The sequence below is a fragment of the Oncorhynchus clarkii genome, chromosome 4, assembly GCF_045791955.1.
Source record: "Oncorhynchus clarkii lewisi isolate Uvic-CL-2024 chromosome 4, UVic_Ocla_1.0, whole genome shotgun sequence".
NCBI classification, from domain to species: Eukaryota; Metazoa; Chordata; class Actinopteri; order Salmoniformes; family Salmonidae; genus Oncorhynchus; species Oncorhynchus clarkii.
Genome location: NC_092150.1, coordinates 17,963,781 through 17,989,409, shown reverse-complemented (window position 1 = coordinate 17,989,409; position 25,629 = coordinate 17,963,781). Strand labels below are relative to the sequence as shown.

At 47.1% G+C, this 25,629-nt stretch overlaps 1 protein-coding gene across 1 annotated transcript in view; it reads right to left on the bottom strand.

The window, feature by feature from the left end:
• Positions 1–772: 772 nt before the first annotated feature.
• LOC139407600 (protein unc-13 homolog A-like) overlaps positions 773–25,629 on the bottom strand; it is an 86,883-nt gene continuing 62,026 nt past the window's right edge. The window contains exons 27-45 of the mRNA XM_071151426.1: positions 25,622–25,629; positions 22,785–22,870; positions 22,482–22,608; positions 22,140–22,236; positions 21,181–21,324; positions 20,984–21,061; positions 20,778–20,855; positions 20,536–20,624; positions 20,163–20,312; positions 18,904–19,027; positions 17,258–17,263; positions 10,602–10,631; positions 9,487–9,543; positions 9,281–9,361; positions 8,239–8,386; positions 6,585–6,641; positions 1,874–1,966; positions 1,534–1,693; positions 773–1,332 (exon numbers count right to left, since the gene is read on the bottom strand). The exon at positions 25,622–25,629 is cut by the window's right edge and continues 126 nt beyond it. Of these exons, the coding sequence (XP_071007527.1) occupies positions 1,044–1,332; positions 1,534–1,693; positions 1,874–1,966; positions 6,585–6,641; positions 8,239–8,386; positions 9,281–9,361; positions 9,487–9,543; positions 10,602–10,631; positions 17,258–17,263; positions 18,904–19,027; positions 20,163–20,312; positions 20,536–20,624; positions 20,778–20,855; positions 20,984–21,061; positions 21,181–21,324; positions 22,140–22,236; positions 22,482–22,608; positions 22,785–22,870; positions 25,622–25,629 (1,902 nt within the window). The 3' untranslated portion in view covers positions 773–1,043. The remainder of the gene's footprint in view (positions 1,333–1,533; positions 1,694–1,873; positions 1,967–6,584; positions 6,642–8,238; positions 8,387–9,280; positions 9,362–9,486; positions 9,544–10,601; positions 10,632–17,257; positions 17,264–18,903; positions 19,028–20,162; positions 20,313–20,535; positions 20,625–20,777; positions 20,856–20,983; positions 21,062–21,180; positions 21,325–22,139; positions 22,237–22,481; positions 22,609–22,784; positions 22,871–25,621) is intronic.

Sequence of the window (25,629 nt, the reverse complement as noted above, 5' to 3'; positions counted from 1 at the left end):
AGAAATACTATCATAAACCAGTCTGTGTAAACCTGACTCTTTGGAATGGATGAGGCCTAAAAGCCTGATGGTCTGCTGTACACAGTTGGTCCTGTTAACTTGTGCTTGGGGCTTGACTTGACATAACGTTATTGATTGATCCATTGGCACTAGTCTAGATAAAGGAAGTGAAAGGGCAGGTAATATACAGTAAGTCATAGACGAGAGGTCAAGGCTACAAGATCTTGATCTCAAGGACCATTTAGATACCTATGCATGGAACTAGTCAATATTGGCAGAATCTAGTTCAAATGTGTTAATTGGAAGAGCACAAATAGACATGGCCCATGCTATGAGAAATGGAGAGAGGGAGAGATAAAGGAAGACAATATACTCTATCAAGGGATAGTTCAGGATTTTGGCAATGCAGCCCTTCATCTACTTCGTAAGAGTCAGATGAACTAGTGGATACCATTATGTCTCTGCGTCCTGTGTGAAGGAAGTTAGAAGTGGCTTGCGAAATTACCTCTAACTAATGTTAGCGCTAGGTTAGCACAAAGACATGAACTCTTCGCGCTGTCTCCTCGACTAGTTCCACACGAAGAATTCAAGTCTTTGTGCTAAGCTATTTAGCACTGGCTGGCGAAACTACCTCTAGTTGCCTTCATACTGGACACAGAGACATACAAATGGTATCCACGAGTTAATCTGACTCTGGGAAAGTAGATAAAATCCCAAACTATCCCTTTAAACTCTCTTTGTGTGAATGTGTTGTAGTAAGTTGGTCTGTTTTGTGAGTTTGATGTGTTTATGAATATATGTAAGCAAAATGACATGCTTCATTATATTCATAATAAAGATATTGGTACTTTCAAGACAACCAGGACAATGCCTGTAGATGGTATCACATGTCCACTTCAATAAGATGTATGAACAGTACTATAGTAAAGAACTGTTTCTCTGTGCTTCACCAACACTCGAAAATCAAGGCAGTAGTTTGGCTTGCAGTCAGTCCGCATAAGGACTTCCTAGCCTGTAGATGGCGCTGAGCGAATAAAGACTTCTCATCCTCGGCCCTCCTCGGGAGAGCGCTGATCTGACTTGAGCTTGACGAACTCCTTTGCCACGTCGTCGTTGTTGCGCTGGGACAGGATGCGGAGGACGGTGAGGCCCGTCTCGTCCATGTGGACCCTCTTCCCCAGGGGGAGCCAGCACGCCACGCTGCCCCTAGAGGACATGTCCTTCAACTGCATTACGGCTATGCCCACGGTACGGTCCTCCCGGGCGAAGCAGTAGTCCTTCACACACACCTGCAGCTCGTAACACTCTGTGCCCACCTCGTTACTGAGGGCGCTGCAAGGAGAGAAGACAGAGACTCACAGCTTAGAGTCAATGACACAGATTCCACCACTTTGGAATGTAGAAGTGTGATCAGGTAAATAGATGAAAAGCTGACAGGATTCCCTCTTTAATATTCAACATGGTCACTTCCAATAAGATGCCACCAAAATCGCAAGATGCTTTGTACCATTGAGGCCAGACTGTAATACTCACTATGTGAATGTTTCGTTGTATTTGGGGGCGTAGCTGTTGTTCTTGGATTTGGTGGCGTACTTCCTCTTCTTGTCAGCTAGATGAGGACCAATGATGTAGATCTCAACGAAGGGACGGAACACCCCTGTGGTCTGCCACCTCAGGTCATTGGCTGCCACCACTGAGACAGAGAGGGAGAGGACAAAATAAATAGATACAGGAGGTAATTTATCAACAAGGTTTTAACACACCCCGTCTAACAAAGCCAAACAGACATTTTCTGTGGTATGAGTAACCTTCTGACAACAACTTTTAAGACATGGTAAAATGAAAGATCTGACATAATTGACTGGACACTGACCTTTGACGGTGACCTTGTGCTCTCCAGTGTTGGGGTGGGTGAAGATCTCCACGTGGATAGACACCTCTCCCACGGCATCGTCCACACCAGAGCCTGACAGGGACAGGGGCACAAGTCACTCCTTTGTGGCCCAGAGTGGGGCCTCTTTCACTGCTGCAGGCAGGCCAACACTATAGCCAGAATATCTTCCCTTCAGCCCATACTTCCTCTGTACAATACAGTCATGATCGGCTGTATGCTTAAGTCTGGCAGATGTAACTGTCTGAGGGTGAAAAAAAAACATATTTCATAGGGCTTGAGAGAAGTAGGCTGGTATGAGGGGACAATCAGAGAATGCAGCTATAAGTGGTTTGGGGTTGTAAAGAACTTTTCAGTTAACAGTTCCAGGCAAACTAAATATGAGAAGCATCTGATGTTATTAAAGTTCTTCGGATAATTTCATGTAACCACTCATAGCTGCCCTGTGACTCTGCCTGCCCAGCCCCAGGGGGTAGGAGCCTTTCAGTTAGGATGCAGCGGTGATGGTAGTGGGAGGCAGGTCAGAGGAGACTGGTAGTGAGAGAGGAGAGAGTTATCACAGTCCTCCTCTACTGCTGCTGGGCAGAGCAGAGTAGGCAAGTAACATGTTGAGATGGAGCCAGTCAGATGGACAAGCCCATTCCTTGCCGAACCCTTTACACAGAGCAAGCATGGCAACTAAGGGACCTTGCTGTGGGAGCAGTCCAGCAGCCCAGTCACATTTATACTGAGGCAGGGTGCATTCATGTCAACTCTGGATGGTTCTGACGTAGAATATGTGGACAACCACAAATACCTAGGTGTCTGGTTAGACTGTAAACCTATTTCGCAACAAAGCCTCCTTCACTCTTGCTGCCAAACATACCCTCGTAAAACTGACGATCCTACCGATCCGTGACTTCGGCAATGTCATTTACAAAATCGCCTCCAACACTCTACTCAGCAAATTGGATGTAGTCTATCACAGTGCCATCCGTTTTGTTAATAAAGCCCCATATACCACCCACCACTGCGACCTGTACACTCTCGTTGGCTGGCCCTCACTACATATTCATCGCAAAACCCACTGGTTCCAGGTCATCTATAAGTCTATGCTAGGTAATGCCCGGCCTTATCTCAGCTCACTGGTCACCGTAGCAACACCCACCCGTAGCATGCGCATCAGCAGGTATATTTCACTGGTCACCCCCAAAGCCAACACTTACTTTGGCAGCCTTTCCTACCAGTTCTCCAATGACTGGAACAAATGGCAAAAATCTCTGAAGCTGAAGTCTTATATCTCCCTCTCTAACTTTAAGCATCAGCTGTCAGAGCAGCTTACCGGTCACTGTACCTGTACACAGCCCATCTGTAAATAGTTCACCCAACTACCTCATCCCCCATATTATTACTTACCCTCTTGCTCTTTTTCACCCCAGTATCTCTACTTGCACATCATCATCCGCACACCCATCACTCCAGTGTTAATGCTAAATTGTAATTATTTCACCTCTATGGCCTATTTATTGACTTACCTCCCTACTCTTCTACATTTGCACACACTGTACATATATTTTTTCTATTGCGTTATTGACTGCACGTTTGTGTACGTGTAACTCTGTGTTGTTTGATTTTGTCGCACTGCTTTGCTTGATCTTGGCCAGGTCACAGTTGTAAATGAGAACTTGTTCTCAACTGGCCTACCTGGTTAAATAAAAGTGAAATAAAAAAATTAAATGAAAACTTCTATAGAGTGCTTGTTATCTTGCGACAACTAAGGGGAATTGTGCCCAGAAAGCCAACAGGATTTGAACTGCACTTGACCAGGGAATGTGTGTACCTCTCCACACAACACAGGATAGCCTTGGGCCTGGGTTTGGGCTCTAGGGCTAGGAGTTCTTCGTTCCATGCTGATAGGCTTGGGAGTGGTAAGCGTTAGGGGGATACATGCAGGGCCCTGTAGCGGGCTCCAGTCAGGCACGGACATCGTTTGTCTGGGAGGGAGGAGAGATGATGATGGAAATTGTAGGTAGGTCGGGTGACTGACTTTCTTTCCCTAAAATGTGAGTTTGTAATGATTTATGTCTTAATCAGTGGTGACTGAAAAACGTTAGTGTGTTGGTGAGTTCTATAGGAGGGCAAACAAGTTCTGTCTCTGTCCAGGGGCATGATGGGACTGTCAGTCCTCAAGTCACTCAGAGGGTGCAGCACAAAACTTTTTTATTTGGAATAAAAGCAAGCTAAACTGATTAGAATTAAACAGCTGCACAATACAGTACAAATTAGAGGGCTTCTTTATTGGAGAACTGTGTGTGTCTAAATCTCTGAGGAGGAGGAAACGTGAAATTAGACCCCCAGAAAGTCCCTCAGCTCTAATATACACTACCTGTCCAAAGTGTGGACCCACACACTCATTCAAGGGTTTTTCTTTATTTTTACATTGTAGAATAATAGTGAAGACATAAAACACAATTAAATAACATATATGGAATCATGTAGTAACCAAAAATGTGTTAAACAAATCAAAATATATTTTATATTTGAGATTCTTAAAAGTAGCCACCCAGCTTGACAGCTTTGCACAATTTTGGCATTCTCTCAACCAGCTTCATTAGGTAGTCACCTGGAATGCATTTCTATTAACAGGTGTGCCTTGTTAAAAGTTAATCTGTGGAATTTCTTTCCTTCTTAATGTGTTTGAGCCAATCAGTTCTGCTGTGACAAGGAAGGGTTGGTTTTCAGAAGATAGCCCTATTTGGTAAAAGACCAAATCCATATTATGGCAAGAACAGCTCAAATAAGCAAAGACAAACGACAGTCCATCATTACTTTAAGACGTGAAGGTCAGTCAATCCAGAACATTTCAAGAACTTTCAGTTTCTTCAAGTGCAGTCGCAAAAACCATTAAGTGCTATGATGAAACTGGCTCTCATGAGGACCGCCATAGGAAAGGAAGACCCAGAGTTACCTCTGCTGCAGAGGATAAGTTCATTCAAGGTAACTGCACCTCAGATTCCAGCCCAAATAAATGCTTCACAAATTTTAAATAACAGACACATCTCAACATAAACTGTTCAGAGGAGACTGCGTTAATCAAGCCTTCATGGTCAAAATGCTGCAAAGAAACCACTACTAAAGGACACCAATAAGAAGAAGAGACGTGCTTGGGCCAAGAAACACGAGCAATGGACATTAGACCGGTGGAAATCTGTCCTTTGGTCAAAATTTGCGATTTTTGGTTCCAACTGCCGTGCCTTTGTGAGACGCAGAGTAGGTGAAAGGATGATCTCTGTATGTGTGGTTCCCACCGTGAAGCATGGGGGAGGAGTTGTGATGGTGTGGGGGTGCTTTGCTGGTGACACTGTCAGTGATTTAGTTAGAATTCAAGGTATTCTTATTTAGAATGCTACCACAGCATTCTGCAGCGATATGGTATCCCATCTGGTTTGCACTTAGTGGGACTATCATTTGTTTTTCAACAGGACAATGACCCAAAACACACCTCCAGGCTGTGTAAGGGCTATCTGACCAAGTGCTGCATCAACCCAATTGAGATGGTTTGGGATGAGTAGGACAGCAGAGTGAAGGGAAAGCAGCCAACAAGTGCTCAGCATATGTGGGAACTCCTTCAAGACTGATGGAAAAGCATTCCTCATGAAGCTGGTTGGGAGAATGCCAAGAGTGTGCAAAGCTGTCATCAAGGCAAAGGGTGGCTACTTTCAAGAATCTCAAAAATAAATATATTTAGATTTGTTTAACACTTTTTTGGTTACTGTATGATTCCCATATGTGTTATTTCATAATTTTGACATCTTCATTATTACTTTACAATGTAGAAAGTAGTAAAAATAAAGACAAACCCCTGAATGAATAGGTGTGTCCAAACTTTTGACGGGTACTGTACCCTGACAAAGAGAGCGCCACTGCTGATTTTACGATTCTGTGTTTTGCCGAAGGGGAGAAGGGAGGGGGAACTGTCACCTCCTGTCACTGCTGGAGGGACCTGCCCTGGGGAGGGATGACTGGCCACTCTGCGTGCGTGCGCGTGTGTTTGTGTGTGTGTGGGGGGGGAACAGAGGGTATGGTATGGCAGGGAGCCCTTCCAGACAAACTGATCATCATCATCATCACTCCATCATTCAAAAAGGAGGAGGGGTAAATAAAATAAGCAAAACAGAAATCCCCAACTATGCAGGAGACTGACCCTGTGGTTCAAATAAGATACCCTTTCAAACGGTCAGTCAGAGATGAACACCCACCCACTCACACACACTCCTTTTGTCCAGTCATTGTCTGACTCACTCACTCATTGTTTTGCATGCACAGTCTAAACGAGCCATGGGTCCTCTATGACGCAAGCTGATGACTGTGTCTGACAGAGCATGAGTCCTCACAGTCTTATAATGTGGTTCCCTTTGTCTGATGGCTACCATGCCTTAGCAGTTTCAGGTCATACGTACATACGTAGTACATACATCACGTGTGTACTGTATGTCATACGCATGCACATATGCAGGTCCTATGTGTGTGTGTGTGTGTGTGTGTGTGTGTGTGTGTGTGTGTGTGTGTGTGTGTGTGTGTGTGTGTGTGTGTGTGTGTGTATTGGGATGAGGTTAAGGTTGAGCAGGCAGGAGGGTAGTCTGAGGATGTGTATGTGTGTGGAGGTCTGGGTTCTTGGAGGCCTGTTGTTTTCAAACCCTTAGTGTCCACATACCCTTCTCTGGGTACACATCCTCACTAGCCGTGAACTTCACCCCCTTCCCGTCGAAAACTAGTGGACAGAGGGGGTCGAGGAGGAAGACGAAGGATAGAGAAAATAGAAGAGACATGGAGAAATATAAAGAGTGCAGAGAGTCCGAAGAGTCAAAAGAGAGTCAAACGAGAGTCAGAAGAGAGTCAAACGAGAGTCAGAAGAGAGTCAAACGAGAGTCAGAAGAAAGTAAAATATATTCAGATATAGAACTTATGTTATCAGTGACGTCTAATTAAGTTTTCATTTTAATTGTAATTATTTTTACCCCTTTTTCTCCCCAATTGGTTACATTTACAGTTACAGTCTTGTCTCATCGCTGCAACTCCCGTCCAGACTCGGGAGAAGCGAAGGTTGAGAGATGTGCGTCCTCTGAAACACAACCCAACCAAGCTGCACTGCTTCTTGACACAATGCCCACTTAACCCGGAAGCCAGCGGCACCAATGTGTCAGAGGAAACACTGTGCACCTGGCGACCGTTTCAGCATGCACTGCGCCTGACCCGCCACAGGAGTCACTTGAGCGCGATGGGACAAGGGCATCCCTGCCGGGCCAAACCCTCCCCTAACCCGGACGACGCTGTGCCAATTGTCCGCATCTCCATGGGTCTCCCGGTCACGGCCGGCTGCAACTCGAACTCAGAATCTCTAGTGGCACAGCTAGCACTGTGCAAAGCCTTAGACCACTGCGCCACCCGGGAGGCTTGTCTAGTGAAGTTACATCATTGTCGTCCAGTGTAACTCCTTTCAGTCTATGGTGGTCATCATTCACAGTCTATGGTGGTCATCATTCACAGTCTATGGTGGTCATAATTTACAGTCTATGGTGGTCCTTATTCACAGTCTATGGTGGTCATCATTCACAGTCTATGGTGGTCCTTATTCAAAGTCTATGGTGGTCCACACACACACACAGCTTTCCTTCCGGCTGTGCCATTGCTATGAAGTGTGGTTAAACATTCTCTAAAATCACCAATGATATTTATTCTAATTACATTTCAAATGATCGTTCATTTCCTGCCAGAGGCATTTAGAGACCGTGACAATGTTTCCACCACCTAATACACCATCACTGTTATATCACGGGATGAGGAGGGATGAGGAGAGAGGAGAAGAAAGAGGAGAGGAGAATCTCTCGTTAATTCAATCTCAAATACCTGTCTGATCACATAACGCGTTTCTCTTTAAGCTCCCGGAGAGCCTGACTAGAGAATTAAAGGTTTTATAACCCGGAGAGAAAGCACCCCTCCAAAGCAGTTGGTTCTGCTCTACAACACCACTGAAATATTTAACAGGAAATAAAATAGTGGGTTTCTGGAAAACTCTGGAGTAACCACAACACAGGATATGTTAGAGAATGTCTCTGATACATAACAGCACAGAAGGCAAACAAGGACACACGGAGCTATGGCATCATATTACACTCAGTAAGTGGCCATATTACACACATCAATGTCCATTAAGCACAGTGAGAGAGAAACTGACTGTACGGAGGTAGAGGAGAGAGGAAGGAAGTAAAGAAATGGAAGACTTGAGAGTGAGGTGAGAAGAGGCAGAAAGAGATTGAGAGAGAGAGAGAGAGCAATAGAGAGAAAGAGGGGTTGGAGAGGCACCCTACCTTGTGCGATCTGAGATGAAACAAAGTTCTTGATGAGTTTGTCTGTGGCCTGGGTGTAGAGGGACAGGGCGTAGTGTAGAGACAACAGGTCAGGACTCTTCTCCAGGAAGGTCTTTTTCAGACCCACCCCTCCAGCATGGAAGTATTGCTACAGTAAGGCAGAGAGAGAGCGAAGGAGGGAGAGAAAAAGAACGGGAGAGAGGGGGAGAGATAGAGAGGGAGAGAGAGAAAGCAAGAGGGAGAGAGAGAAGGAGGGAGAGAAAGAGGGCAGGAGAGAGACGGGGAGAGAGAGAGAGAGAGAAAGAGAAAGAGTGAGGGAGAGGGAGAGAGAGAGGACACAGAGTCCGACTATAGTTGTTTCCAAACTAGGCTGAAGTGTGTTGAGTGTGCACTACAAGACCCACACCCGTATGTCCTTGAAATAAATGACATGCAGATACATTTCAGACATTATACAGACATTTCAATCCTACTACTTAATTTTTCTGAAAGCCACACCTTGACGTTTCCTGATACACGACTATGTTAGCACACTATGGTTTCGTACTCCATAGGCATACTATACTCAGGTAGAGAAGTATTTGCCACTGGCTCACTGACAAGCCCTTATTCAAATTACCATTATAAATAATCCGCATTTACCTCAGCTTAATCTGCCTTAAATCACACTGCACAGGAAACCTTCACAAACTGAATCACAGACCTGTCTGCTACAGTTAGACAGGACATGGCTGGGAAAATGAGTCTTTCATACATCCTGAAAATCATTTTTCTAGATTAGGGTTGTTTAACTGTACTAGCCTAAAGCCAGCACTTTTACTGACTTCAATGGAAGGCCTAAAATTACCACTCTATTCATAATACAATATGATGTATATTTTAAAAAGTCATAGTTGATCAGGTCAAAGTGTGTGTGTGTGTGTGTATGTGTGTGTGTTTGTTTTTTGTATGTTTGTGTGTGTGTGTGTGTATATGTGTGTGTGTGTATGTTTGTGTGACTGTAGCTTAGGTTCAGGAGAAAGACAGTAGTTTTGGGTTGTACCTTGATGGTGTCCAGGGCCAGTTCTATCACAGCACACTGTTTAGGGGACAGGGCTTTGGCCTCCTCACGACCCATGTGCTCCTGAGAAACAAACATATAGACAGGTTAACAACACAAAGAAATAACTCTTAAATGCAGATCGTATTAAATACAGAACTCTTAAATGCAGACAGTACTAATGTGGCGCGAGACAAGATGTGTGGTACCTTTATCTTGGAGAGCTGTCCCAGCTGCTTGGCAGCGTTGGAGATGAGCTGAGTTCCCTAGAGGCGAGCAGAGGCAAAAACAGAGGGAAGAGGACTTCATTATGATCACAACGCAGGGTAGCAGTCACACAGATTACCGCCATGTCACAAAAGACGGACAATTGTCACATTCACACTCCAAAACTCCCTCAACACCTTACAGGACTTTCAGAAATACTAGCTGTCATATTGGTCATTATCTTTTTCACACACACACACACACACACACACACACACACACACACACACACACACACACACACACACACACACACACACACACACACACACACACACACACACACACACACACACACACACACACACACACACACACACACACACACACACACACACACACACACACACACACACACGCGACAGGAGCTCAGCATATTGTAAGTAAGAGCACACACACGCAGAGACACACACGCACACAATAACTACTCACACAGACAGTAAGTTTCAACCAAGCCAGCAAGCCCACAGCCTTCGCAGTAGCACTGTATGATATATCCTGTATCTATGACGACTCTGTGATACTCTGTTAGCAGAATATACCACTAAGTGCCCCACACAGCACCCATCACTCTGCTGTTACATCTTATCTCTAAGAGAACACTCTTCAAATAGAGAACAGACAAAACAAACAAATCCTTATACTCCTACGAAAAGACAACAACAAGAAGGGTTCCACTCTCATCTCATAAATGTGGCTTATCAAATCATTTATGCCATCATGGACGTTCAATGCAAGTCGGTTGAGGAACAGCGGTCATGGTCAGGCAACGAGCAAACAGCAGTCCTGTCCTTTGGGGTGTTTGTTAGTGTGCTAACGGTGTGTACTGTAACGTCAATGATCCATGTGTCCAATAGTAGTTGGGCTGTGTGGAGGCTCGGATACAGGTAGCTCCAGGTACGTCTACAGGGGGTGGATTACAACAGACAGAACTGTACGAGAATCTGGCAAAGAGGAAAAGAGAGAAAAGATCGCTTCCACTGCTTTGAATATGACAGACAGGCGAGAAAAAAAACAGAGAAAAGAGATATTGAGCTAGAGTGGGTTTAGTCCTTACATCACTGTGACAAGCAAGCTTCACCCTCCCCTGTAAAGAGAGGACATTGGTTAATACTTCAGGAAGGGTCCTGGCCCCACAGTTTGATTGGCTGACTGACTAATGGAGCGGACATCTTAGTAACTGTCCGTCTGCTAGGCTAATGGATATGGTTCAAAGCCAATCAGTCCTAATTTCTAATGAGTCAGATAATGTAATCCAGCAAAATCTACAGATCAAAATCGATGGATCAACATAATGTAATCCAGAGGTCTATGTTTTGTCATTGTCATGTTTTCATCATTTATCATTGAGCAGTCTTGGTAATGAGCCCATTCTAGATTCAGATAAAGACGGAAGGCCACTGACGGCCAGACACATCTCCATCAGAGATCAAACATTGAAAAAATATATTTTTTTAACCTCTCTGGGGTAGGCGGGACGCTTGCATAAAAATCTAACTTTCATTGAATCACACATGATACCAAATTAAAACTACACTCGTTGTGAATCCAGCCAACATGTCAGATTTCAAAAAGGCTTTTCGGCGAAAGCACAAGATGCTATTATCTGATGACAGCACAACAGTAAACAAAGAGAGAGCAGCATATTTCAACTCTGCAGGCCGGACAAAACGCAGAAATAAAATATGAATCATGCCTTACCTTTGACGAGCTTCTTTTGTTGGCACTCCAATATGTCCCATAAACATAAAAAATGGTCCTTTTGTTCAATTAATTCCGTCGATACATATCTAAAATGTCCATTTATTTGGCGCATTTGATCCAGAAAAACACAGCTTCCAACATGTGCAACGTCACTACAAAATGTCTCAAAAGTTACCTGTAAATTTTGCCAAAACATTTCAAACTACTTTTGTAGTACAACTTTAGGTATTTTTAAACATTAATAATCGATCAAATTGAAGACGGGATGATCTGTGTTCAATACAGGAAGACAACAAACTGACTCTACTTTTCGAGTCATGCGCCTCTTTTAAAAAGTCCACTTCAAGTGACAGTCATTCAACATGGCCGTACTTCTTCATTACACAAAGGAAAAACCTCAACCAATTTCTAAAGACTGGTGACATCCAGTGGAAGCGGTGGGAACTGCAAACAAGTCCCTTAGAAATCTGGTTTCCCGGGCCTCCCGGGTGGCGCAATGGTTAAGGGCGCCATCAGAGACTCTGGGTTCGCGCCCAGGCTCTGTCGTAACCGGCCGCGACCGGGAGGTCCGTGGGGCGCCGCACAATTGGCCTAGCGTCGTCCGAGTTAGGGAGGGCTTGGTCGGTAGGGATGTCCTTGTCTCATCGCGCACCAGCGACTCCTGTGGCGGGCCGGGCGCAGTGCGCCAGGTGCACGGTGTTTCCTCCGACACATTGGTGTGGCTGGCTTCCGGGTTGGATGCGCGCTGTGTTAAGAAGCAGTGCGGCTTGGTTGGGTTGTGTATCGGAGGACGCATGACTTTCAACCTTCGTCTCTCCCGAGCCCGTACGGGAGTTGTAGCGATGAGACAAGATAGTAGCTACTAAAACAATTGGATACCACGAAATTGGGGAGAAAAAGGGGTAAACATTTTTTTTTTAAATTAAAATAAAAGAAATCCGGTTTCCCAATGAAATCTCATTGAATAGACAGTGACCTAAAAAAAAAAATTTGAATAGTTTGTCCTCTGGGTTTTGCCTGCTACATAAGTTCTGTTATACTTACGGACATGATTCAAACAGTAACATATAACATATACGAATAATATGCATATCTTATATTCTGGGGATGAGTAGCAGGAAGTTGAATTTGGGCACGCTATTTATCCAAAAGTAGAAATGCTGCCCCCTATCCCTATTAGAAAAATTATAGTTATTCTAGAAAAGTAAGTTAAAAAAACAGCAATCCAGATGTTACAGACTAGGGATGAGAGGGTTTCTGTGCTGTAGAGCAGAAGTGGGTTCTCAGACATACAGTAACAGTCAACAGTTTGGACACACCTACTCATTCAAGGGTTTTTCTTTATTTTTACTATTTTATACATTGTAGAATAATAGTGAAAACATCACAACTATGGAACAACACATATGGAATCATGTAGTATTTTGAAAGTTTGAAAGTTTCTTCAAGTGCCGTCGCAAAAACCATCAAGCACTATGATGAAACTGGCTCTCATGAGGACCGCCACAGGAAAGGAAGACCCAGAGTTACCTCTGCTGCAGAGGATAAGTTCATTACAGTTAACTACACCTCAGATTCCAGCCCAAATAAATGCTTCACAGAGTTCAAGTAACAGACACATCTCAACATCAACTGTTAAGAAGAGACTGCGTTAATCAAGCCTTCATGGTCGATTTGCTGCAAAGAAACCACTACTAAAGGACACTAATAAAAAGAAGAGTCTTGCTTGGACCAAGAAACACGAGCAATGGACATTAGACCGGTGGAAATCTGTCCTTTGGCCTGATGAGTCCCAATGTGTGTAACGGTGTTCGTCTATAGGAGGAGAAGAAGCGGACCAAAGCGCAGCGTGGTGGTTGTTCATAGTATTTTATTGACGACACTATACATGAACAAACTAACGGAAAAACAAGAAACGTGAGAACTCAAAACCTAATACAGCCTATCTGGTGAACACTACACAAAGACAGGAACAATCACCCACAAACAAACAGTGAAACCCAGGCTACCTAAGTATGATTCTCAATCAGAGACAACTAATGACACCTGCCTCTGATTGAGAACCATACTAGGCCGAAAACATAGAACTGCCCCAAAACATAGAAAAACAAACATAGACTGCCCACCCAACTCACGCCCTGACCATACTAAATAAATACAAAAACAAAGGAAATAGAGGTCAGAACGTGACAGTACCCCCCCCCAAAGGTGCGGACTCCGGCCGCAAAACCTTGACCTATAGGGGAGGGTCTGGGTGGGCGTCTGTCCGCGGTGGCGGCTCTGGCGCGGGACGCGGACCCCACTTCGCCATTGTCTCAGTCCGCCTTATTGTCCGCCTCCGTGGCTTACACACCATGCCCACCCCTCTCAATGACCCCACTGGACAGAGGGGCTGCTTGGGACAGAGGGGCAGCTGCTCGGGACAGAGGGGCAGCTGCTCGGGACAGAGGGGCAGCTGCTCGGGACAGAGGGACAGCTGCTCGGGACAGAGGGGCATCTGCTCGGGACAGAGGGACAGCTGCTCGGGACAGAGGGGCAGCTGCTCCGGGCGGAGGGGCTCTAGCGGCCCCTGGCTGACTGGCGGCACTGGCGGCCCCTGGCTGACTGGCGGCACTGGCGGCCCCTGGCTGACGGGCGGCACTGGCGGCCCCTGGCTGACGGGCGGCACTGGCGGCCCCTGGCTGACGGGCGGCACTGGCGGCCCCTGGCTGACGGGCGGCACTGGCGGCCCCTGGCTGACTGGCGGCACTGGCGGCCCCTGGCTGACGGGCGGCACTGGCGGCCCCTGGCTGACGTGCGGCACTGGCGGCCCCTGGCTGACGGGCGGCACTGGCGGCTCCTGGCAGACGGGCGGCACTGGCGGCGCTGGGCAGACGGGCGGCGCTGGCGGCGTTGGGCAGACGGGCGGCGCTGGCGGCGCTGGGCAGACGGGCGGCGCTGGCGGCGTTGGGCAGACGGGCGGCGCTGGCGGCGCTGGGCAGACGGGCGGCGCTGGCGGCGTTGGGCAGACGGGCGGCGCTGGCGGCGCTGGGCAGACGGGAGGCTCCGGCAGAGGCGCCGGACAGGCGGGAGGCTCCGGCAGAGGCGCCGGACAGGCGGGAGGCTCCGGCAGAGGCGCCGGACAGGCGGGAGGCTCCGGCAGAGGCGCCGGACAGGCGGGAGGCTCCGGCAGAGGCGCCGGACAGGCGGGAGGCTCCGGCAGAGGCGCCGGACAGGCGGGAGGCTCCGGCAGAGGCGCCGGACAGGCGGGAGGCTCCGGCAGAGGCGCCGGACAGGCGGGAGGCTCCGGCAGAGGCGCCGGACAGGCGGGAGGCTCCGGCCGAGGCGCCGGACAGGCGGGAGGCTCCGGCAGAGGCGCCGGACAGGCGGGAGGCTCCGGCAGCGGCGCCGGACAGGCGGGAGGCTCCGGCAGAGGCGCCGGACAGGCGGGAGGCTCCGGCAGAGGCGCCGGACAGACGGGAGACTCCGGCAGCGCTGGAGAGGAGGAAGGCTCTGGTAGCGCCGGAGAGGCGGGAGACTCCGGCAGCGCTGGAGAGGAGGAAGGCTCTGGACGGATGGGCCGGAGAGACAGCCTGGTACGGGGAGCTGCCACCGGAGGGCTGGGGTGTGGAGGTGGTGACGGATAGACCGGGCCGTGCAGGCGCACTGGAGCTCTTGAGCACCGAGCCTGCCCAACCTTACCCGGTTGAATGGTCCCGGTCGCCCTGCCAGTGCGGCGAGGTGGAATAGCCCGCACTGGGCTATGCAGGCGAACCGGGGACACCGTGCGCAAGGCTGGTGCCATGTAAGCCGGCCCAAGGAGACGCACTGGAGACCAGATGCGTAGAGCCGGCTTCATGGCACTTGGCTCGATGCCCACTCTAGCCCGGCCGATACGCGGAGCTGGAATGTACCGCACCGGGCTGTGCACCCGCACTGGGGACACCGTGCGCTCCACAGCATAACACGGTGCCTGCCCGGTCTCTCTAGCCCCCCGGTAACCACAGGAAGTTGGCTCAGGTCTCCTACCTGGCGTAGCCATACTCCCTGTTAGCCCCCCCCCAAGAAATTTTTGGGGCTGACTCCCGGGCTTCCATCCACGACGCCGCGCTGCCTCCTCATACCAGCGCCTCTCCGCTTTCGCCGCCTCCCGTTCTTCCTTGGGGCGGCGATACTCTCCTGGCTGAGCCCAAGGTCCTTTACCGTCTAGTTCGTCCTCCCATGTCCAATCCTCCTCGCGCTGCTCCTGCTGCTGCTTTCTCCTTTGCCCATTACCACACCGCTTGGTCCTGTTGTGGTGGGTGATTCTGTAACGGTGTTCGTCTATAGGAGGAGAAGAAGCGGACCAAAGCGCAGCGTGGTGGTTGTTCATAGTATTTTATTGACGACACTATACATGAACAAACTAACGGAAAAACAAGAAACGTGAGAACTCAAAACCTAATACAGCCTATCTGGTGAACACTACACAAAGACAGGAACAATCACCCACAAACAAACAGTGAAACCCAGGCTACCTAAGTATGATTCTCAATCAGAGACAACTAATGACACCTGCCTCTGATTGAGAACCATACTAGGCCGAAAACATAGAACTGCCCCAAAACATAGAAAAACAAACATAGACTGCCCACCCAACTCACGCCCTGACCATACTAAATAAATACAAAAACAAAGGAAATAGAGGTCAGAACGTGACAATGTGAGATTTTTGGTTCCAACCGCCGTGTGTTTGAGAGACGCAGAGTAGGTGAACAGATGATCTCTGTATGTGTGGTTCCCACCATGAAGCATGGGGGAGGAGGTGTGATGGTGTGGGGGAGCTTTGCTCGTGACACTGTGATTTAGTTAGAATTCAAGGCACACTTAACCAGCATGGCTACCACAGCATTCTGCAGTGATATGGTATCCCATCTGGTTTGCCCTTAGTGGGACTATCATTTGTTTTTCAACAGGACAATGACCCAAAACACACCTCCAGGCTGTGTAAGGGCTATTTGACCAAGGAGGAGAGTGATGGATTGCATCAGATGACCTGGCCTCCACAATCACCTGACCTCAACCCAATTGAGATGGTTTAGGATGAGTAGGACCTCAGAGTGAAGGGAAAGCAGCCAACAAGTGCTCAGCATATGTGGGAACTCCTTCAAGACTGTTGGAAAAGCATTACAGGTGAAGATGGTTGAGAGAATGCCAAGAGTGTGCAAAGCTGTCATCAAGGCAAAGGGTGGCTACTTTGAATAATCTCAAATATAAAATATATTTAGATTTGTTTTTACACTTTTTTGGTAACTACATAGTTTTGATGTCTTCACTATTCTATTCTACAATGTAGAAAATAGTCAAAATAAAGAAAAACCTTTGATTGAGTAGATGTGTCCAAATGGTTGACTGTTACTGTATGTCTACTGTATGTGTATGTGTGTGTCACCAGTACTAACCCCCACTTCTGGTATAGACCAGCGATGGTGAAAGTATATACCTTAGCTTATCGCTATGCTATTATGACTATCATTCTACAACAACAGGACATGGAACCAAACCAGGACAGATCAACACAGCAGGCCTGCAGAGACATACTGGGAGAATTACTACAGGGGAGTTGGGATAGGGGCAGGCACCAGGTATTAAGCCACAACGTCAGAGTCACACAGAAAGGGAACCCTGGGACAATATGCAAGAGAAGAACAAGGCAACAGTGGGGGTGGGGCAGGGCAAAGGGCAGTAGGAGGCAGGGGGCGTCCGATTGGTGGGTTCGTATGGGGGAGAGTGGGGCCTTCTCTGAGTCAGTCAGGAATGCACCATGCAGCTGTCACCTCAGAGAGAGAGACAGAGGTAGAGGAGGACAGGAGAAGAGAGGAGAACAGAGAGAGGAGCAGGTGGAAGACAGAGAGACAGATAGGAGGAGTGAGGATGTGGGGGACAAAGGGGAGACAGTTTGCAGCCACATATAGCAGAGGACTGACCATCCTTCACTAACGAACTGTGGGACAGACAGACACAATGACACGCAGGATGTACCGTACTTACAATCATCTGTGGAGGAAGAGCAGTGGCAGTAGGATGTAATAACCAGATAGGAGGGTCAGTGATGCTGCACGGAGCCCCAGATCAATCCTCCAAGCAGCAGTAATACACATATCAAATGGATAGGAGAGAGGGACAGAGTAACCTACACTACTGAGACTGGAACTGTAACACCCCCTCTGTCTCTGCCCCTGTGGGACAAACCCACACTAGGCGGGTCTAACTGATAGAGATACAGGGCAACCATGCTACTATAGAATGATGTGAGGCTCTTTTGTTACCAAACAAAAATGACAACAGACATATCAAAAGCTAAATAAATATACCGGCTGCTGTCCAACATGAAAGGCTCAACAGTTGTATCAATGTCACTGTTGAGTTGGAAGTAGTTGAGTTTAGATGTTAGTTTGTGTCTAGGAGCACCATCCTGGAGAATAGGGTTAGAATGACATTGTGCACTCCTTCCCATTTCCACTTTTGGGTTTCACCAAAATCTATGGAGTGAATGAAAGATTGGGGGTCTTTTTGTATGTGGCCTGGGGAGAGGGGTATATCATTAATGAATAATCACTAATCAGATCTATTATTATACAGTCACTTGTAAGCATCTTATAATGTAGACAAAATGTCTGCCATCTATCTCAGCCCTACTTCTTCCCTGTCTAATGACTGTCCTGGCTGCTCACTGTGTGCATATGTGGGAAAGTTTGTTGTCTAAATACTATACTCAGAACAGATAAAATATTCATTATAAACTGGGTGGTTCGAGCACTGAACGCTGATTTTCTGACCACTGTGGTATATCAGATACCACGGTTATGACAAAACATTTATTTTTACTGCTCTAATTACAGTATGTTGGCAACCAATTTATAATAGCAATAAGGCACCTCAGGGGTTGTGACATTATGGCCAATATACCATGGCTAAGGGCTGTGTCCAGGCACTCCACGTTGCATCGTGCTTAAAAGCAGCCCTTAGTCGTGGTATATTGGCCATATAGCACACCTCCTCGGCCCTTATTGCTTAAATATATCTCCCTCACATACCACATATCAGAGCATGAATCCCTTGAATAAACATAACTCTGATCTGTGTTGGTTCTCATCCCATACTGAGAAGTGGTGTGTGCCTGTGTAGCAGTTGGTAGTGTGGGCTGTGTGTGTGTATCAAAGAATGTGTGACTACAGGCATGTGAGTGTGTGTGACTGCGTGCATGTGAGTGTGTGTGACTGTGTGCATGTGAGTGTGACTGTGTTCATTTTGAGTGTATGTGACTGTAGGCATGTGAGTGTATGTGACTGCAGGCATGTGAGTGTGACTGTGTTCATTTTGAGTGTATGTGACTGTAGGCATGTGAGTGTATGTGACTGCAGGCATGTGAGTGTGACTGTGTTAATTTTGAGTGTATGTGACTGCAGGCATGTGAGTGTGACTGTGTTCATTTTGAGTGTGTGTGACTGCAGGCTTGTGAGTGTATGTGACTGCAGGCATGTGAGTGTGACTGTGTTAATTTTGAGTGTATGTGACTGCAGGCATGTGAGTGTGTGTGACTGCGTGCATGTGAGTGACTGCGTGCATGTGAGTGTGAGTGACTGCGTGCATGTGTGCATGAATATTTGCATGCTCAGAAGGGTGTGTGTTCGTACCGTCTGGTCGGTGAGAGGGGGCAGGACGATGGTCCTCTCCATAGTGTTCATCACCAGTTTCCACAGCTCCTTCAGAACACGTTTCAGCACCGTCTTTTCACAGATCTTAGCAAACAGCGTCAGGCTGGCAGAAGACAGAGCGAAGGTAGAGGAAGGAAGGAAGGAAGGAAGGAAGGAAGGAAGGAAGGAAGGAAGGAAGGAAGGAAGGAAGGAAATAATGAGCGACAGAAGGGAGTCCAACAGCGCACCAGCCAAGAATTGACAAGAAATGGTGTTCAAACCGAAAGAGAAGAGAGAGAGAGATGACAGAGACACAGAGAGAGATGACAGAGACACAGAGAGAGATGACAGAGACACAGAGAGAGATGACAGAGACAGAGAGAGATGACAGAGGAGACACAGAGAGAGATGACAGAGGAGACACAGAGAGAGATGACAGAGGAGACACAGAGAGAGATGACAGAGGAGACACAGAGAGAGATGACAGAGACACAGAGAGAGATGACAGAGGAGACACAGAGAGAGATGACAGAGGAGACACAGAGAGAGATGACAGAGGAGACACAGAGAGAGATGACAGAGGAGACACAGAGAGAGATGACAGAGGAGACACAGAGAGAGATGACAGAGGAGACACAGAGAGAGATTAAGAGACAGAGAGAGATGACAGAGACACAGAGAGAGATGACAGAGGAGACACAGAGAGAGATGACAGAGACACAGAGAGAGATGACAGAGGAGACACAGAGAGAGATGACAGAGGAGACACAGAGAGAGATGACAGAGGAGACACAGAGAGAGATGACAGAGGAGACACAGAGAGAGATGACAGAGGAGACACAGAGAGAGATGACAGAGGAGACACAGAGAGAGATTAAGAGACAGAGAGAGATGACAGAGACACAGAGAGAGATGACAGAGGAGACACAGAGAGAGATGACAGAGGAGACACAGAGAGAGATGACAGAGGAGACACAGAGAGAGATGACAGAGGAGACACAGAGAGAGATGACAGAGGAGACACAGAGAGAGATGACAGAGGAGACACAGAGAGAGATGACAGAGGAGACACAGAGAGAGATTAAGAGATTAAGAAAAAGAGAAGGAAAGAAAGAACAAGATGGAAAGATGTGTTAAAAGAGAGAGCGACAGGGATAGGGAGAGGGAAAAAGACGGCAAGATTGAAAGAAAAGAAAAGAAAGAAATAGAGACTACAGCCAAAAAGGGATTATCAACATTACAGGACAACTCTCTCTCACTTGCTGTCCAGGAAATCCATGATAGGCTCCAGAACTTTGTCAGCATCCTGGGCCACACTGCTGCAGTTGTTAGCTCCCACGTTGGTCCCCTTCACCTGGCCAAGGATGTCTCCCATTTGCTTCACATTGTCTTCAATCTGTGGCTGAAAACTACACACACACACATAAACACACGAGACATAGAAAGTGACGTAACTAATATCTCAGCTGAAGTGACATAAAAAGGTTAAATGCCATCATTTTGACATATTCGGATGAGACTACGTAGCAAGGAGAGAAAGGCACTGTGATATTAATGAAATATATAGTAGATGGAATGGCTGTTTGCTGCCTCTCTGTTGTCTGACAGTCCCCACCAGTGTGCCTAGCTCACCTGACAGAAAATATCCTGCTGAGATCATCCATCACAGTGTTTAGCTTCAACTGCAGGTCTTTCAGGAAGTCACTGGCCTCCTTGCACAGCTGAAACACACACACCAATAGATACATGTACACACACCCGTCCACGCACACACAAACCCGTCCACGCACACACAAACGCACACCCGTCCACGCACACCCGGACGGACGGACTGACTGATACTGGGGGCAAACAGGGATATGAGAGCCACTCACATCCTTTCCTCCCATGGCCTCAAACATCTTCTCCAGTTGAACTCTGAGCTGCTGAATGTTGTTGATCAGGATGCATGGCTGCAAATAACACAAAGTCATTGTCCACTACACTCCACCACACATTTTAATTGAAATGCACAAACACTACACTATACTGATGAGCATCCCCACCCAACATGTGTCACGTCCAGTGATTGGGCACTCACCACTTTCTCCATGTTGACGTAGTTAGCAAAGCACTTGGAGATAATGTCCGAGTAGGATATGAGAACATTGCCAATTGTCTGAGGAGAGAGCAGGAGGAGATAGGAGTATGTCAACCACTGTCTCTGTGACTAGGCTCAGCTTACCATCATGAAGCCATGAATGAAGTGGCTATAGTGTGTAGAATACTGTAGTGTACCTTGGCGAAGCGTTTCATGCAGTTGCCTATGATCTGGGGGTCGGGACACTCCAGCTTGCGGATGATCTCAAAGCTCTGGTTGAGCTGAGAGAAGACATCCACCACGGAGCAGGAGAACAGAGCATGCTCCGAAGTCACCTGGAACTGTAGCGGGAAAGGAGAGAGAGAGAGCATTAAGAGAGAGATGGGAGGAGAGGAGAGAGAGACTGGAGAGAGAGGGAAAAGAGAGGAAAGAGTTTTCCTTAGCACAGCTGAGGGAGAGGAAGGAAGAGAGGGGAAGGAATAGAGGAAGAGGAGAGAGTGGTCCTTAGCAGAGAAGGGGAGAGGAGTAGAGATACCATTATGATTGGAGGACAGAGGCCATGGATTGTTAACATCAGGGGAGAGAGACGGGGGAGGAAGAGAGAGAGATGGTGTCTGGCCTGCTGGACCACTGAGCTTTGAGAGAGTAAATAGATATGCTAGTTGTCCTGAGGACCACTAGGGTCGTTTGCAGCCAGACAGCAGTCCAGACAGACGACCGGGTCAGGTGGGTCTGTCTGTCTGTCTGTCTGCCTCTAATTGGCAGACAGAGGTGAGTCTGTGGTGGCTCCCCCAGGTGCTACTGGGTAATGAGGGAAGGGCAGCTCCCATTGGTTGGGAACAGAGCTCATTAATCCACAGGCTGGTACAGTCAGACCTTATCTCCCTACCTGAGAAGAGTCTGCACAAATCTCTTTATAGCCTCTCTCTACTTTCTGAGAACATCTCTTTATATTCTAAACTCCCTACTTTCTACTTTGAGCTTGAGTCTCCCCTGCAACATCTGTGCTTCGGCATCCATTGTCTGGAGACGTGTAGGAGGATAAGTCTGCCTGATAACTAGGAGGTTTAATGAGGAGCTACAAAGGAAGGGATTACTTTCATTCTGCCACAACCAACACAACTTTCATTTTGAGGACATGAGGAGAAGAGTTTACCCCGTCCTTTTTGTCCCTCTCCAGTGCACCATGCAGGAAGTCTCGAGACACTTCCTCGTTCTCGTCCAACCACTGGATGACAAATGGCTCGAACCACCTAGGAGACATCACACGGGGGTGGTTTAATTTGAATCAACCCCACTGGAACTTTTGATTTCAAACTACTTCTGGGGTCTGAGAGAAAACCTGTCGCTGCAGTCCATCTGGAACTGCTTATGGGCTGTGCTGTATAGTACCAGGGAGGTAGTGTGTGACTGCGTACATGTGTGTATGTGGGAATGTGCCTGCATGTATGCGCGTGTTTTAAGGTGAGTGTGTCATCATGGCACAGGTGGCACTTACGCCGGGTACTCAGGCACACAGCTCTTAAAGAAGGTCAGGTCTCTGCAGTACTCGTTGTATAGCCACTTGACCTTGAAGTGCAGGTTCATGTAATCTGCGCTCTTACACAGACGGTTATTTTTATGCTCTGAGAGTTGAGCGAGAGATCGAGAGAGAGAGGAAAAGAGAGAAAAGAGAAAAGAGAGAGAGAGAGTGTGCCATATCTACTTGCAAAAGCATTATAACAGCCCCATAAAAACAGAAAACTGCCAGGACAGATTTAGAACAACAGTGTGGTGAGGTGCAACATTATTCAGTGCTCACCCTCCATGGCGTACTTCATATCCTGAGCAAACAGGTTCCACATCACCTCAGCACTGATTTTACCCACGTTGAGCTCCTGAGGAAACCTGTGCGTGGCAGATGGTAAGAAACAGATACGGAGTTACATATGGTATGTAAAGGTGGAGAGAGACAGAGACAGAGACAGAGATACGGAGTTACAATATGGTATGTAAAGGTGGAGAGAGACAGAGATACGGAGTTACATATGGTATGTAAAGGTGGAGAGAGACAGAGAAAGAGACAGAGATACGGAGTTACATATGGTATGTAAAGGTGGAGAGAGACAGAGACAGAGACAGAGATACGGAGTTACATATGGTATGTAAAGGTGGAGAGAGACAGAGAAAGAGACAGAGATACGGAGTTACATATGGTATGTAAAGGTGGAGAGAGACAGAGAAAGAGACAGAGATACGGAGTTACATATGGTATGTAAAGGTGGAGAGAGACAGAGAAAGAGACAGAGATACGGAGTTACATATGGTATGTAAAGGTGGAGAGAGACAGAGATACGGAGTTACATATGGTATGTAAAGGTGGAGAGAGACAGAGATACGGAGTTACATATGGTATGTAAAGGTGGAGAGAGACAGAGAAAGAGACAGAGATACGGAGTTACATATGGTATGTAAAGGTGGAGAGAGACAGAGATACGGAGTTACATATGGTATGTAAAGGTGGAGAGAGACAGAGATACGGAGTTACATATGGTATGTAAAGGTGGAGAGAGACAGAGAAAGAGACAGAGATACGGAGTTACATATGGTATGTAAAGGTGGAGAGAGACAGAGAAAGAGACAGAGAAACGGAGTTACATATGGTATGTAAAGGTGGAGAGAGACAGAGAAAGAGACAGAGATACGGAGTTACATATGGTATGTAAAGGTGGAGAGAGACAGAGATACGGAGTTACATATGGTATGTAAAGGTGGAGAGAGACAGAGAAAGAGACAGAGATACGGAGTTACATATGGTATGTAAAGGTGGAGAGAGACAGAGAAAGAGACAGAGATACGGAGTTACATATGGTATGTAAAGGTGGAGAGAGACAGAGAAAGAGACAGAGATACGGAGTTACATATGGTATGTAAAGGTGGAGAGAGACAGAGAAAGAGACAGAGATACGGAGTTACATATGGTATGTAAAGGTGGAGAGAGACAGAGATACGGAGTTACATATGGTATGTAAAGGTGGAGAGAGACAGAGAAAGAGACAGAGATACGGAGTTACATATGGTATGTAAAGGTGGAGAGAGACAGAGAAAGAGACAGAGATACGGAGTTACATATGGTATGTAAAGGTGGAGAGAGACAGAGTTACATATGGTATGTAAAGGTGGAGAGAGTGAAAACAGAGATACGGAGTTACATATGGTATGTAAAGGTGGAGAGAGACAGAGATACGGAGTTACATATGGTATGTAAAGGTGGAGAGAGACAGAGATACGGAGTTACATATGGTATGTAAAGGTGGAGAGAGACAGAGATACGGAGTTACATATGGTATGTAAAGGTGGAGAGAGACAGAGAAACGGAGTTACATATGGTATGTAAAGGTGGAGAGAGACAGAGAAAGAGACAGAGATACGGAGTTACATATGGTATGTAAAGGTGGAGAGAGACAGAGATACGGAGTTACATATGGTATGTAAAGGTGGAGAGAGACAGAGAAAGAGACAGAGATACGGAGTTACATATGGTATGTAAAGGTGGAGAGAGACAGAGAAAGAGACAGAGATACGGAGTTACATATGGTATGTAAAGGTGGAGAGAGACAGAGACAGAGACAGAGAAAGAGAGACAGAGAAAGAGAAACAGGGGGAGAGAGACAGAGAAAGAGAGACAGAGAAAGAGAGACAGAGAAAGAGACAGAGAAAGAGAGACAGAGAAAGAGACAGAGAAAGAGACAGAGAAAGAGAGACAGAGAAAGAGAAACAGGGGGAGAGAGACAGAGAAAGAGAGACAGAGAAAGAGAGACAGAGAAAGAGACAGAGAAAGAGAGACAGAGAAAGAGACAGAGAAAGAGACAGAGAAAGAGAGACAGAGAAAGAGAGACAGGGGGAGAGAAACAGAGAAAGAGAGATAGAGAAAGAGACAGGGGGAGAGACAGAGAAAGAGAGACAGAGAAAGAGAGACAGAGAAAGAGAGCCAGGGGGATTAGACAGAGAAAGAGAGAGAGAAAGAGACAGAGAAAGAGAGACAGAGACAGAGACAGAGAGAGACAGAGACAGAGAAAGAGAGACAGAGACAGAGAAAGAGAGACAGAGACAGAGACAGAGACAGAGACAGAGACAGAGAAAGAGACAGAGAAAGAGAGACAGGGGAGAGAGACAGAGAAAGAGAGACAGAGAAAGAGACAGAGAAAGAGACAGAGACAGAGAAAGAGACAGAGAAAGAGAGACAGAGAAAGAGAGACAGGGGGAGAGAGACAGAGAAAGAGAGACAGAGAAAGAGAGACAGAGAAAGAGACAGAGAAAGAGACAGAGAAAGAGAGACAGAGAAAGAGAGACAGAGAAAGAGAGACAGAGAAAGAGAGACAGGGGGAGAGAGACAGAGAAAGAGAGACAGGGGGAGAGAGACAGAGAAAGAGAGAGAGAAAGAGACAGAGAAAGAGAGACAGAGAAAGAGAGACAGAGAAAGAGAGACCGAGAAAGAGAGACAGAGAAAGAGAGACAGGGGGAGAGAGACAGAGAAAGAGACAGGGGGAGAGAGACAGAGAAAGAGAGACAGAGAAAGAGAGACAGAGAAAGAGAGACAGGGGGAGGGAGAGCGACAGTGAAACAGACTGATATGGTTAGAGAGAGTGACAGACTCACTGGTTTAG